The sequence below is a fragment of the Trachypithecus francoisi genome, unplaced genomic scaffold (genome assembly GCF_009764315.1).
Source record: "Trachypithecus francoisi isolate TF-2019V2 unplaced genomic scaffold, Tfra_2.0 Lachesis_group14, whole genome shotgun sequence".
In the NCBI taxonomy this organism is placed as follows: Eukaryota; Metazoa; Chordata; class Mammalia; order Primates; family Cercopithecidae; genus Trachypithecus; species Trachypithecus francoisi.
Window position 1 is genome coordinate 42,931,778 of NW_022681459.1, and position 14,437 is coordinate 42,946,214.

Sequence of the window (14,437 nt, forward strand, 5' to 3'; positions counted from 1 at the left end):
TACTTGTTTAAAGGAATTATCATAAAGCTGCTGGCTTTTCAGATGTTTCCAGATTTGTACACATGAACTCTAGGAAACAAGCCAGGAAAATTCCATTTGTTCTAAAATGCTGGGCATCTTCTAGCCTTCTAGTGGTAGTCTATTGCTGTGGCTGCTAACCTAGTTATTCCCTGACCTAGATGGGCAGTTTACTGTTTATGCAGATACTTGTCTTATAACTAAAGCACTTTCACCTTGATTTTTTCATATTCTGGTAACTTAAACCTCAGAACATTGTTTCCTAGTAGCCACTGTCTCATCCAGTATCATAGCCACTACTCACTCACGGATATTTGATTAAACTGAAAAATTCAGTTTCTCAGCACTCAATAACCAGCTGTAGCTGGGGCTGCCCTGTTGGACAGCAGAGCCTTAGAAATCCAGGGTTAAGTCCTCCTAAGGATTCATCAGTGGCTGTGGCAAGTGCTTTCAGCCTAAACTGGCATTGGAAGTGTTCTGTGCGGCCGCTGTGGCCATAGTAGGCACTCAGTAAATGTTTATTGAAGAAAGAGTGTAGGTGACCTAGCATATTGTGATGAGATGATTATGATGAGTTAAGTCTGAGATAGTAGTGACCTTAGGGTTTTTGTTGGTTTTTTTTACTGTGTCCCTTTTGTAAGCAGTCTGAACCCTAGATTTGGGATGAGTTAAGCTTCTCACCAATGAATGTGTTACTGTGCTTCAGGGAACGAAAGGGTGGCTTTGATGTGCGTGGCTTTGTGAGTCCTTCCCAGCCATGTAGGTTCGTGGCTTTGCACCTGTGGTTAAGATGTGCAGTACTCTACAACTTCTCCAGCTGACATTGCATATTTATCACACCTTCTCTCCACAGATGATGCCAGAAGTCCGGGGAGCCTTGTTTGGTGCAAATGCCAACAGGAAGTTTTTGGACTAAGCCTTCAGGAGGTGGAGCTCATCCTCAGCTCTCCCGCTGTGATGTGGAAGCTTCTGATATTTGAAGAAACACGAATGTCTCTGTAGCTTCCTCTTTACTGCCCCAGTATTGCTCTGTATTTATCAGTGATGCCCCTCCTGTCACTCATGCCTTGCCTAATTGTTCACAGTGGTGGAAAGCTTCATGTAATATGATCAGGACCCACCTCCAGTTCATCTGAAAGTAACACAGTGTCCAGTTGGTTCTCCAGCACTAGGGGAGGGGGCGGATGGTGGTCACATGGGCTTCCTGGGTCTCCACTCTCCGTCTGGCCTAGAGGTGATGTGTTTGGTGTTTGGCCCTGCAGTCCCCACTCTTGAGGCTTAAGGTGCGTGTGGCGCAGCACTCCTTCCAGCAGTAGTCGCTTGACTGTTACCTGTTTAGGCCTAGAAGTTTTCCCTCATCTGTAAATGTGATTTAAAATCTAAGCCATGAATATGCTTTATTTATTAAAAGAGTTACATGGATTTAATGTGATTTCTAGTGTAAAGCACTACAAATTTAGGTTTTGACAGAGTCAAATTCTTACTGAGGCACCTAGAAAAGAAGTATTTTCCCAATCCCTGTGGCACTTGCTGGTGACAGCTGTCAGCACCTGGACCCGTGGACCCTCTGGGTGTCCCCTGGGCTGCTGTCCATTGTTCCCAGCCCGTCACCCGGGAGGGGAGCATTCTTTCCACCCTTGTGATCTGCCACACGCCCCACATGGCTCTTCAGTGTGAGCTGGCTTCTAGAAGGGCTGCACAACTTTATCGAGGAAATAGTTGTGTTAGTGTTGCCCGAGTGAGAAAAAAACAAGGTTTTTTTTCTTTTTCTGAGACGGAGTCTCGCTCTGTCGCCCAGGCTGGAGTGTGTGGCGCGATCTTGGCTCACTGCAAGCTCCGCCTCCCGGGTTTACGCCATTCTCCTGCCTCAGCCTCCTGAGTAGCTGGGACTACAGGCGCCCGCCACCTCGCCCGGCTAGTTTTTTGTATTTTTAGTAGAGACGAGGTTTCACCGGGTTCGCCAGGATGGTCTCGATCTCCTGACCTCGTGATCTGCCCACCTCGGCCTCCCAAAGTGCTGGGATTACAGGACAGGCGTGAGCCACAGCATCCAGCCCAAAAAACCGAGTTATTTTAGAGCAGGTCACTGTGTGCTGGAACCAGATCCTTTCACAGAGGCCCTGTTCTTCCTCCCCTGCCCCATGTTTTATTTTTCCGTAGGTGACGACTAAGAGCTGCCCAGGGCCTTGCAGCTAGTACATGGTGGAGCTGGGACTTGAACTGAGGTCTGTCTCCAGGGACCATACTCAAATACAGTTCTTATAACAGAAAGTGAGGCTCCCAAGGCTGACCATGCTGGCGCCATCCTCTTCCTCGTTAGCCCAGGTTTCACAGCAGGTGGAACTATTGTAAACACCAGCTCCTGCAGCAGGTGCCGATTTTCTTAGGACTTGGCCCCGCTGCTGTGACGTGATTTCTCCTGTAGCAGCCTATGGGGCAGGAATCGAGGTGCACGAGGACGGCTCTCACAGCAAACTCAGCTCCTCAAGACGATGCACTTACGAAGGGATAGAATCAAGGCTTAAAGCCCAGTGTCACTAACGAGCAGATGTTTCCCTGTGGCTGTGATCCTCCACCCCCAGTAAGTATCAGTTTGAAGAGTCACGGGGCCTGCTTCTGTGCCCTTTTTAATGTTGGGGTTTGAAATGGACGTAGAAAAGCAGATGGTGACACCATTCACTGCAGCCTGTGCTATACCCACTGATGAAGAGATGAGATTGTAACCGTTCACCTTTATTTCAAATAGTGTTCCTCGGATACAGGGAGGGGTCTGCAAGAGCCTGGGCTCTGGGGCAGGGGAAGGGAGGGGAGGGAGGGGAGGGAAGGGCTGTGTCCAGTCAGAGCCGGCCTCAGCCCCCTCAGCCATCCAGGGATTTGAAAGGGTGCTTGGTCTCAAACGAGGTGCTAACGTTGAGGACTTTCATGGTCCCTTGAACTTCTGATCCTCCTTTTCCTCAAAAATCAGTGCTAGGACTCAAGTTATAGAGTCCAAGATTAACAATGCTAAATCCTCAAGCTGACTGAAGGTTGCTGAGTTTGACTGAGATGTTAAAATATAGAAACAACCCTTCTATTTTGACTACCTGTTAAGGTCCTGCAGTTAATACAACTAAAGTACTATTTTTATTGAAAAGTAGGTGGGTAGGGGCTTCTGAAAGCCCCTGGTAGCTGTGCCCACAAAGGAAAATGAGTGTAGACACGCAGGGGAAGAAGGCTGTGCTCAGCTTGTTAGAATACAGGGCTGTTTCTCCCGAGATTGAGGTAGCACTACAACGTAGAGGATAAGGCAGGCCAGGGCACCCCGCCTGCCCTCGTCCCCTCTAGGCTAAGTGAAATGGGCTAGAGAGAGGGCGGCGATTGCAGAGACCTGACCTCCAGCTCTGTCTACTCAAAACACTTTAAGATGCGCTCTCCAATCCCAATGAAATAGACCCCTTGAGCAATCCCAAAGAGAGGTGCTATGACCAGTGCCCGGCAGCCAGCGCCTTTCATGAAGGCAGACGGTCCCTCCTGAATCCAGAGTTTCCTAGGGAGAAAGAAGAGCCGGTGAGCTGATGGGCAGGGGCAGTCTGCCAGCAGCCCTCGGTGGTGGCCTCTCCATTTGTGCACCTCTCTTCGAGAATAGTGCCTTCCACAGCAAGAGCAAGGGGCCAACGGTGTGGGGCTGTGCCTCGCCCGCTAGGTGCCTGCAGGTTGGTTACTTAAGCAGTTGGGTCAAGGCCTTGGAAATAGGCCTGATGTGGCTAGAATCTTTAGTGAGAGATGCTGTAGGGATACCACAAAGAAGAAAAAGGCTCCCAGTACATTGTTTTCTCTGAGAGGTGAGGGAAAGACAGACTTCTAAGAAACCCAGAGCCCAGCATTAAAGCTGGTCTGTAAATCTGATCTAGGCAGACGCCCATGCAGAGGAACCGGTCCCAGCCACCATTTGAGAGGACACTGGTTCTCACCTGGCACAGTCGGTGATCCCACTGTACATGTCCTCGCCCAGGCCTTTCTTGAGGGTTTGGATTCGAGTTTTCAGAACTAAATCAAGTCAAAGTTAAAATAAGCAGTGAACAGCTTACCTTTGGTGTCCTCCCCTCAACACAAAGTGGCTGGGTCCTCCTTTAGAGCTACCACATATAAAACTGAGTCATAGGCTGGGCACGGTGGCTCACGCCTGTAATCCTAGCACTTTGGGAGGCTGAGGAGGGCAGATCACGAGGTCAGGAGTTCGAGATCAGCCTGGCCAACATAGTGAAACCCCATCTCTACTAAAAATAAAAAATGAGCCGGGCATGGTGGCACAGGCCTGTAGTCCCAGCTACTTGGGAGGCGGGGGCAGGAGAATCACTTGAACTGGGGAGGCGGAGGTTGTGGTGTGCTGGGATTGCATCACTGCGCTCCAATCTGGGCACCAGATTGAGACTCCGTGTCAAAAAAAAAAAAAGGTCATGAGACTGGTTCTGCCATTGTGTGCACTGTGTGATCTGTAAGTGGAGGTCTTCCTCTTGGGGCCTCAGCTATAAAATAAATGAGTCACGTTACCATGGGTTTGTTTGGTTTTGTTGAGACAGGGTCTTGCTCTTTTGCCAGGCTGGAGTGCAGTGGCACAGTCACAGCTCACTGCAACCTCGACCATCTGGGCTCAAGTGATCTTGCCACCTCAGCCTCCCCAGTAGCTGGGACTACAGGCGCTACCACCACACCCAGCTAATGTTTTTACTTCTTTTAGAGACAGGGTCTCACTTTGTTGCCCAGGCTGGTCTCAAACTCCTGGGCTCCTGTCTCGTCCTCCCAAAGTTTCGGGATTACAGGTGTGAGCTGCTGCCACACCTGGCCAGGTTACTGTTGGTATAGGAAGTCCGCCCGCATGTTTGAGGAGCTGCAGGCAGCCCTAACACAGAGGGAAGCATTGTCTTCTTACAGTGGGTTTAGCTCCCGCCTTTAGCTCTAGATTTTATGTATTTATTTTTTTGAGATGGAGTCTTGTGCTGTCACCCAGGCTGGAGTGCAGTGGTGTGGTCTTGGCTCACTGTAACCTCCGCCTCCCAGGTTCTAGTGATTCTCCTACCTCAGCCTCCCAAGTAGCTAGGATTACAGGCACCCGCCACCACACTCAGCTAATTTTTTTTTTTTTTTTTTTGAGACGGAGTCTCCCTCTATCGCCGGGGCTGGAGTGCAGTGGCCGCATCTCAGCTCACTGCAAGCTCCGCCTCCCGGGTTCCCGCCATTCTCCTGCCTCAGCCTCCCGAGTAGCTGGGACTACAGGCGCCGCCACCTCGCCCAGCTAGATTTTTGTATCTTTTTAGTAGAGACGGGGTTTCACTGTGTTAGCCAGGATGGTCTCGATCTCCTGACCTCGTGATCCACCCGTCTCGGCCTCCCAAAGTGCTGGGATTACAGGCGTGAGCCACTGCACCTGGCCAACCCCAAATTTTAAAAGATCAGCAATAATTTACAGCTGAGGCTCACAGCTCTTCTGAGGGGATGAAAAGCTAAAGGAATCAGCATCTGGAAGGTGAGCAGATGTGTCAGGGATGAGAAACAGAAGGAAAGTCTCTTGGGCCCACTTTCTCCGGAAGAGCCTCTAATGAACCTCTGCCAGCAGCCAGATTGCAACCCCAGACGGCTTCCAGGGTCGGGCTGTCTCATCTATTAAGTGCAAAATTACTGTTTATCCCATAGAAAGGACACGTCTCCCACCTCCTTACCATCTAGAGGCGTCACTGCGACCGCAGCGACAGAACCAGCCACACAGCCTGACACGAAGGAATGTGCAAAGGACGCCTTACCGGCGAGCTCGTTAAACCCCAGGTTGTTAAGGTTGGCAAACAGTGGGAAGTAGATGATGGAGAAGGGGATATCTCTGCAGAAGAGGAAGAGAAACACTGAGCTCCGAGCTGCCCTGGGGCTGCCACCCAAGGTGAGACAATGAGCTTTGCTGTCAGCTATGGGGCTCACAGAGAAGCCGCTGGGACTCACCCCTTCTTCAGTGCCCGGGACAGCAGGGGACAAAAGGGCTACTGCCATCTGTCCTGCCCTCCCAGCTCCTTCCTCTGCCCTGCAGCACCTGCAGCCTCTTGACTGCCAGAGGCAAGTCCGAGGCTGGAAACGTGTTCTGTGCAGGGGCAGGCAGGCCAAGGGAAGATGAGGGACATGGCCACTCATTTACTAGGAACTCTGCAGTCCTCTGTAGACAGGGCTTTCTTAGGTGCCTTTGGGCCACAAAACACGCAGCCTTCCTGTGGGCCTGGTCATCGCTATGCAAGGGGCCTAAAACTTCAGTCTTCTAGGTACCCATTCTGGGCCACCCTGGCCAGTTCTGGACAAAACAGGAAGCGTGGAAATCGTTTGTTCACCTGGGTTTGGATATTCTGGGAAGGACACAGAGGCAGATAGGGACAGCCAGCTCTCCGGCCCTCATGCCCTCCCCCATGCACTGTCCTAGGGAAGCGGAAGAAAGGCTCACCTGAGGAGAGTGGCACCCAGGCCCTTGTAGAGCCCAGCCAGGCCCTGGGTGCGGAGCAGCTCCCGGGCGATGAGGGTGGCAGAGGGGCGTTTGTGGGTGGAAGCCGAACCCGTTGTGTAGGACCTGGAGGTGGAGGGTGCTGAGGCCGAGCCCTGATGATGGACGGCTGGAAGGGAAAGGACAGACCCCATCACTACCTGGTCCCCGACAGATGCTACAGAACACTCCTATGAGTGTGGCTCTCAATCCCTGGCCCGGGGAGTTCAGAGGCCAGGCTGACACCTCGACTGGCATCCGGAAGAATGTCCTGATTTTAGAATGTTAAATGTTGGCTCTAAGGACGTCTTCCTAAGGTCTGCAGTATCTCAGGAGCTATCCCAGTGCTGAGAGCACTTCCCGAGAGCACGGCCACAGCCTGACCCGCTTGCTTCTCCGCCACGTTCCTTAGGGCTCCATTCCTTGCCCTCCCATTAAAACTGGATTTGATCTGGCTTCCATTTCTAAACCATTTCTCAGCCTATGTAGATCATTTTTATTTTTACTTATTTTGGGTGTCTTTTTTGCAGTGGTGTGATCTCAGCTCACTGCAACCTCTGCCTCCCAGGTTCAAGCGATTCTCCTGCCTCAGCCTCCCTAGTAGCTGGGATGACAGGCATGCACCACCACACCTAGCTGATTTTTGTATTTTTAGTAGAGACGGGGTTTCACCATGTTGGCCAGGCTGGTCTCGAACTCCTGACCTCAGGTGATCCACCTGCCTTGGCCTCCCAAAGTGCTGGGATTACAGGTATGAGCCACTGTGCCTGGCCTAGGTGATTTTTAGACACAAAAATAATTTGTTGCTTTTCACCGTTAGGCAGAACATACGTGAAATTCCCATGCCCTAAAGTGCTAATAGGATGGAATGTCTCCCTCAGGCTTCCATGGCACCTCCTTCTGCTCGCCCTCCAAGATGAGGTGAGCAGGTCCGTCCCACCCTTCCCTATTTGGTAGAATTTGATTCTTTAAATAATTCAGAGCCCATCATTTGATAAGTTCAATATTACTCATTAGAATGGAATTATACCACCTTTAAAATGTTGTGAGGTGGCTGGGCGCGGTGGCTCACGCCTGTAATCCTAGTACTTTGGGAGGCCAAGGTGGGCAGATCACCTGAGGTCGGGAGTTCGAGACCAGCCTGACCAATATGGAGAAACTTTGTCTCTACTAAAAATAGAAAAACAAAAATTAGCCAGATGTGTTGGTGCATGCTTGTAATCTCAGCTACTCAGGAGGCTGAGGCAGGAGAATCACCTGAACCTGGGAGGCAGAGGTTGTGGTGAGCCAAGATAGCACCACTGGACTCCAACCTGGGCAACAGAGTGAAACTCTGCCTCAAAAATAAGTAAATAATAATAAAATAAATAAATAATAATAAAATAAAATGCTGTGAGGCCCATTAATAACAATGGGATTTATGACACTGAAATTCTGTGAATATTTATTTTCCTAAATCTGTTGTTTGAGAAGCTTTGCTTAGATTATAAGTCCTTGCCAAAAGGAAGCTATTCCCAATGACGTGTCCCAAATTTGTTTGGTATTTCTTTGAGATGGAGTCTTGCTCTGTCGCCCAGGCTGGAGTGCAGTGGCACGATCTCAGCTCACTGCAAGCTCCGCCTCCTGGGTTCCCGCCATTCTCCTGCCTTAGTCTCCTGAGTAGTTGGGACTACAGGCGCCCACTACCATGCCCAGCTAATTTTTTTTTGTTGTTGTTGTTGAGACGGAGTCTCGCTGTGTCGCCCAGGCTGGAGTGCAGTGGCCGGATCTCAGCTCACTGCAAGCTCCGCCTCCCGGGCTTACGCATTCTCTCGCCTCAGCCTCCCGAGTAGCTGGGACTACAGGCGCCCGCCATCTCGCCCGGCTAATTTTTTGTATTTTTTTTAGTAGAGACGGGGTTTCACCGTGTTAGCCAGGATGGTCTCGATCTCCTGACCTCGTGATCCGCCCGTCTCGGCCTCCCAAAGTGCTGGGATTACAGGCTTGAGCCACCGCGCCCGGCCCCAGCTAATTTTTTGTATTTTTTTTAGTAGAGACGGAGTTTCACTGTGTTGGCCACTCCCAACCTCGTGATCCACCCGCCTTGGCCTCCCACAGTGCTGGGATTATAGGCGTGAGCCACTGTGCCCGGCCGAAAATATTTCATACTAGGAATCTAGTTATCATGCACATTTTCTTTTTTTTTTTCCTTTTTTTTTTTTTTTTTCTTGAGACAGAGTCTCGCATTGTTGCCTGGGCTGGTGTGTGCAGTGGCGTGATCCTGGCTTGCTGCAACCTCTGCCTCCTGGGTTCAAGTGATTCTCCTGCCTCAGCCTCCCAAGTAGCTAGGATTACATGTGCCTGCCACTATGCCTGGCAAATTTTTTGTATTTTTAGTAGAGACGGGGTTTCACTATGTTGGTCAGGCTAGTCTCGAACTCCTGACCTCGTGATCCACCCACCTTGACCTCCCAAAGTGCTGGGACTGCAGGTGTGAGCCACTGTGCCCGGGCCACATTTTCTTTTTTTGTGGTTTTTGTTTTGTTTTGCTTTTGTTTTTGTTTTGAGACGGAGTTTTACTCTCGTTGCTCAGACTGGACTGCGATGGCACGATCAATGCTCACTGCAACCTCTGCCTCCTGGTTTTAAGTGATTCTCCTGCCTCAGCCTCCCGAGTAGCTGGGATTACAGGCATGCGCCACCACGCCCAGCTAATTTTGCATTTTTAGTAGAGACGGAGTTTCTCCACGTTGGCCAGGCTGGTCTTGAACTCCCGACTTTAGGTGATTCACCCGCCTCGGCCTCCCAAAGTACTGGGATTACAGACATGAGCCACCACACCCGGCCTGTTTTGTTGTTTGTTGTTTTTTGAGACGGGGTCTTGCTCTGCCACCCAGGCTGGAGTGCAGTGGTGCAATCGCTCACTGCAGCCTCAACCTTCCTGGCTCAAGCAATCCTCCCACCTCTGCCTCCCGAGTCCCTGGGACCACAGACCCACACCAGCACGTCCAGGACCACAGCCCCACGCCAGGACATCCAGGACCACGGCCCCATGCCAGCACATCTGGCTAATTTTTGTATTTTTTTAGAGGCAAGGTCTCACTATGTTGCCCAGGCTAGTTCTAAACTCCTGAGCTAAAGTGATCCCCCCATCTCGGCCTCCTAAAGTGTTGGGAGCCACTGCACACAGCCTTTGCACAAATTTTCTTTTATTTTCTTTTCTTTTTCCGGAATCTTGCTCTATCACCCAGGCCGGAGTGCAGTGGCCTGATCTTGGCTCACTGCAACCCCTGCCTCCCCAGTTCAAGCGATTCTCCTGCCTCAGCCTCCCAAGCCGCTGGGACTGCAGGTGCACACCAGCACACTTGGTTAATTTTTGTATTTTTAGTAGAGAGAGGGTTTCACTATGTTGGCCAGGCTGGTCTCGAACTCCTGACCTCAGGTGATCCACCCACCTCAGCCTCCCAAAGTGCTGGGATTATAGGCGTGAGCCACTGCACCTGGCAGGCACACATTTTCTTATGGTAGTAATCTAGGTGCAGGCTGCAAACAATTAACTTTAAGCAATTAGTTGATCCATATGAACATTATTTTCCCGTTGTCATCTTTACATGCACCATAATTTATTGCTATCCTATCTTTTACTTCTTTCTAAATGCTTTTGGAATACTAAACTTCTTACCCAGGTTGAAAAACTAAACACAGTGGGGGCTCATCTGTGCCTAAAGTTTATTCTCCCACAGTTTTATTTGGTCCAGGCTGGTCTGATTCGATGTAGAAATCTGGTAGAATTCTAGCACAGCACATGTGCACAGCTGAATTGAGGAAGGGAAGGGCACTGCATGGACTGAGGACAGGACCGTAAGCCCGTTGCCAGGTGCTGCATTCGGTGCATTATGGGTTAGTGTATTTAATTTGGTTGCTGTGGTTTAGCCCTAAGGAGAGGCCCCCACATCCCTTCCATGGTTGGCCAGCTCTAGCTTTTACTATATGCGTTGTGGCATCTACACCACTCCATAGTGCTTGCTTTTTTTTTTTTTTGAGAGGGAGTCTCACTCTGTTGCCCAGGCTGGAGTGCAGTGGTGCGATCGCTCGCTACAACCTCCGCCTCCCGGGTTCAAGTGATTCTCCTGCCTCAGCCCCCCGAGTAGCTGGGATTACAGGAGTGTACCATGCTGAGCCAACACCGCTCCATCGTTCTGAAAGGACTAGGATTTGGGAAAGGGCCAAACTTCTCTTCCAGGAAAAAACAAAAGGATGGGAATGATTCTCTTATCCCTTTTTATGCCTTTCCACCAAAAGCCAGCTTCTACAGCACAAAATACTTACTGACTGGAGGTTTCAGTGAGCCAGTCATTGGCATTTCTCTTTTTTTTTTTTTTTTTTTTTTTTTTTTTTTGAGACGGAGTCTTGCTCTGCCGCCCAGGCTGGAGTGCAGTGGCCGGCTCTCAGCTCACTGCAAGCTCCGCCTCCCGGGTTCACGCCATTCTCCTGCCTCAGCCTCCCGAGTAGCTGGGACTACAGGCGCCCGCCTCGTCGCCCGGCTAGTTTTTTGTATTTTTTAGTAGAGACGGGGTTTCACCGTATTAGGCAGGATGGTCTCGATCTCCTGACCTCGTGATCCACCCGTCTCGGCCTCCCAAAGTGCTGGGATTACAGGCTTGAGCCACCGCGCCCGGCCTTTTTTTTTTTTTTGAGATGAAGTCTCGCTTTTGTCCTCCAGGCTGGAGTGCAAATGGCGTCATCTCTGCTCACTGTAACCTCCGCCTCCTGGGATCAAGTGAGTCTCCTGCCTCAGCCTCACGAGTAGCTGGGATTACAGGCACCTGCCATCATGCCTGGCTAATTTTTGTATTTTTAGTAGAGATGGAGTTTCACCATGTTGGTCAGGCCGGTCTTGAACTCCTGATCTCAGGTGATCCACCTGCCTCAGCCTCCCAAAGTGCTGGGATTACAGCTGTGAGCCACCATGCCCGGCAGCGTTTCTTAAAATCTTTAGGAAATCAAGTCTAATTGTGAAGAAAATATGACAGAAGCATAAAGTATTTTCTGACCCTCTGAATCAACATTCTCGTTTCTGCTATTTGTTCTAGAGCTGGCAGCATTGATGAAATGTGTAACCATAAACGAAGACTTTTTTTTTTTTTTCACACTTGGCTAATTTTTGTATCTTTAGTAGAGTCGGGGTTTTATCATGTTGGGCAGGCTGGTCTTGAACTCCTGACCTCAAGTGATCCACCTGCCTCAGCCTCCCAAAGTCCTGGGATTACAGGCGTGAGCCACCATGCCTGGCCAAAGACTTCTACCTGCTTGGAAAGTTGACTGGTCACACAGCCTAGCAAATGAGGGTGGGATGTGGGATGTGCCTGGTTCCAATCCCAGCCCTTTACTGTTCCCATAGGAGGTGGGGACAGGCCTCACCCAAGCGTCCAGCATCCTGCAGCTGAATCTTGAGCATTTCCATGGGAGAGGTCACCACCACCTGGCACATCCCAGCCCCACACCCGGCAAGCATCTCCATCTTCAGGTTCCGCTGCATCCTATGGGAACAGGCGTCAGGCTCCTTCAGCTGCAGCTGCCCTCTTGTGAGAGGGGGACTTTCCCTGGATGGCCCCCGTGACTGCCACTCACCCAGCTGGGCAAGTCATCAGCTAGCCCTTAGGTGTGGTCTCTGTACTGACAGGGGACTAAGTTTAAAACAAAGCCTGCTAGGGAGGTAGCACCGCGTGGAAGCTGAAAACAGTGACAGAGAAACTACCCAGGCCAGGTGTTGTCCCTGATCCCTTCAGGAACATCACTGGGGCAATGTGAGGCACAGAGAGAGCTAGAAAGTGTTTGGGGACTGATTTGTTTTTCCTGAGACGAAGTCTCACTCTGTCACCTAGGCTGAAGTGCAGTGGAACCAACATGGCTCACTGCAACCTAGACCTTCTGGGCTCAAGTGACCTCCTTCCTCAACCTCCTAAAGTGCTGGGATTACAGGCATGAGCCACTGCACCCAGCTTGGTGGCTGATTTTTAAAAATGTATTGCCTAGTTGATGGATTTGTCTGTGTATTCTATATGTTGTCTATATTATCTGTCACACTTCCAAAGTATACCAGCTCGTTCTCTCCCTTCACTCTCCAGCAGCCCTCAGCCCTGTGTGCACATATTTAAATGCATGCAGGCAGGTAAAATGAGGCACATTTGAAATCTTCTTCCTGCCATCTCTCCCAAAAAACACACAGTGAAGGATCCAACCCCACTCCACCTGGCCATACCCATCTTCCATGAGCAGCTGCCGGAAGAAGTCGTTGGCCGCCAGCTTGATGGCCTTCTCCGGAGTGACCAGAGTGAGGTTCACGGCAGCCCCTGGAAGTGAAGGACAAGATGGGGAGTCAAGGCCATCCCAGAAATAACAGTTCCCCGGGTCTGCCCCTCAGCCCTAGCCAGGCCAGTCTCTGAGTGAAGGGCATCTTGGGGGCCAGGTGGGGCTCCCGGGCCTGTTTCACTGAAATAATTTCCATTCCCACTCCCTACCACATTCTCTCTCTCTCTTTTTTTTTTCGAGGCGAAGTCTGGCTCTGTCGCCCAGGCTGGAGTGCAGTGGCGCCATCTCGGCTCACTGCAAGCTCCACCTCCCAGGTTCCTGCCGTTCTCCTGCCTCAGCCTCCGGAGTAGCTGGGACTACAGGCGCCCGCCACCACGCCCGGCTAATTTTTTGTATTTTTAGTAGAGACGGGGTTCACCATGTTAGCCAGGATGATCTCGATCTCCTGACCTCATGATCCGCCCACCTCGGCCTCCCAAAGTGCTGGGATTACAGGCGTGAGACACCACACCCGGCTCCACATTCTCCTCTTTTTACGTATTTTTTTCTTGCGGACTCCTCAGTCTGGTTATCAGGAAGCCATTTCATTTTTGTTGCTGCTGGTGGGGTCGCGGATGATAAACCAGCAGTTCCCAGTGACAGGCTCCAGGCGCAGGGACTGGGGTTCTGCTCCTCTGTGCCGCACAAGCCAGTCCCATTGGCTGCTGGCTCGGGGCTCTCCAGGGTTTGTGTTTCGCTTCTCGGTGGCACAAGCATATGAGCTCCTGCTCAACTCCAGCTTTGGATCCACTATCCAAGGTGGCCTGCTGGCTGGGGACCCCGCAGGGACCGTGGCAGCGCTGGACCGTGCTGGGGAGGAGGCACCCAGAACTCCTTGCCAGGCGCTCAGGCCCCTTCGCGCAGTCCCTTTCAGCCTCTCTCTCTTCGCTTCTAGCCAGGCAGAGAGAGGCCGGCAGGCAGGGTGGGCTCGCCTGCTCTTAGTGAGGCGGTGGCGGGGGTGTGCTCTGGGGGTCTCCGGAAGCCTTACCAGGACCCAGAGCTGCCTCTGACTCCACCCAAGAGCACAGAGGCTCATCAGGAAGGACCCCCTGGCAGCCCTGGGCCCATCCCCGCAGCAACGGAAGGAACACCATTTCCCCAGGTCCCAAACGCTCACACCTGCTGCCCAGCCTCCCAGGGGGCCTGAGAAGCCCACCTCGGTACATGCCGAAGAAGCCCTCCGCCCGAGCCGTCTTCAACAGGCAGTCGATCCTGAAAGCAGAGGCCAGAGTAGGAGTAAGGGTGCAGCAGGCCGCCCAGCCCCCTCCATGCCCTGCTCCCGCGGGCACATCCCAGCTGACCAGCTGACCAGCTCCCCAGCCCCCACGCTCACGCACGCTGCCTGGAGACTGGAGGGAAAGGGGCCCCATCCCTCCTCCAGGCGCCTCTGCCCTCCACGCTCGCCCGCCAGCACCTACATTCCTTTGTACATGGCTTTCCCATGCTGGTTCTGCAGGCGAGTCTTGGCCAAGTCGATGGGGAACACGCAGGTCACCCCCACGAGCCCTGCTACACCTCCATTGATGAGTTTGGCTGTGATGCTAGGACACGGGGAGGAGAGAGGCAGAGGGAGGGGCAGGTTAGGGAGCGGATGCAGCC

General features: G+C 51.8%; 2 protein-coding genes across 8 annotated transcripts in view; one reads left to right on the plus strand and one right to left on the minus strand.

Moving 5' to 3' along the window:
* Window positions 1–1,445, plus strand: part of ATP6V1E1 (ATPase H+ transporting V1 subunit E1) — a 46,282-nt gene extending 44,837 nt beyond the window's left edge. Inside the window, exon 9 of the mRNA XM_033233019.1 lies at window positions 872–1,445. Coding sequence (XP_033088910.1) covers window positions 872–934 — 63 coding nt within the window. The 3' untranslated portion in view covers window positions 935–1,445. The remainder of the gene's footprint in view (window positions 1–871) is intronic.
* A 595-nt stretch (window positions 1,446–2,040) lies between these two features.
* SLC25A18 (solute carrier family 25 member 18) overlaps window positions 2,041–14,437 on the minus strand; it is a 29,141-nt gene continuing 16,744 nt past the window's right edge. For 5 of the 7 annotated variants that reach the window (XM_033233021.1, XM_033233025.1, XM_033233024.1 and 2 more), the window contains 8 exons: window positions 14,257–14,379; window positions 13,995–14,050; window positions 12,750–12,840; window positions 11,909–12,027; window positions 6,473–6,638; window positions 5,715–5,869; window positions 3,969–4,044; window positions 2,942–3,544 (listed from right to left, as the gene is read on the minus strand). In XM_033233021.1, coding sequence (XP_033088912.1) covers window positions 3,403–3,544; window positions 3,969–4,044; window positions 5,715–5,869; window positions 6,473–6,638; window positions 11,909–12,027; window positions 12,750–12,840; window positions 13,995–14,050; window positions 14,257–14,379 — 928 coding nt within the window. In that variant the 3' untranslated portion in view covers window positions 2,942–3,402. Of the gene's footprint in view, window positions 3,545–3,968; window positions 4,045–5,714; window positions 5,870–6,472; window positions 6,639–11,908; window positions 12,028–12,749; window positions 12,841–13,994; window positions 14,051–14,256; window positions 14,380–14,437 lie in introns of all 7 variants that reach the window. The other 2 variants (XM_033233023.1, XM_033233022.1) reach the window with 2 other exon arrangements.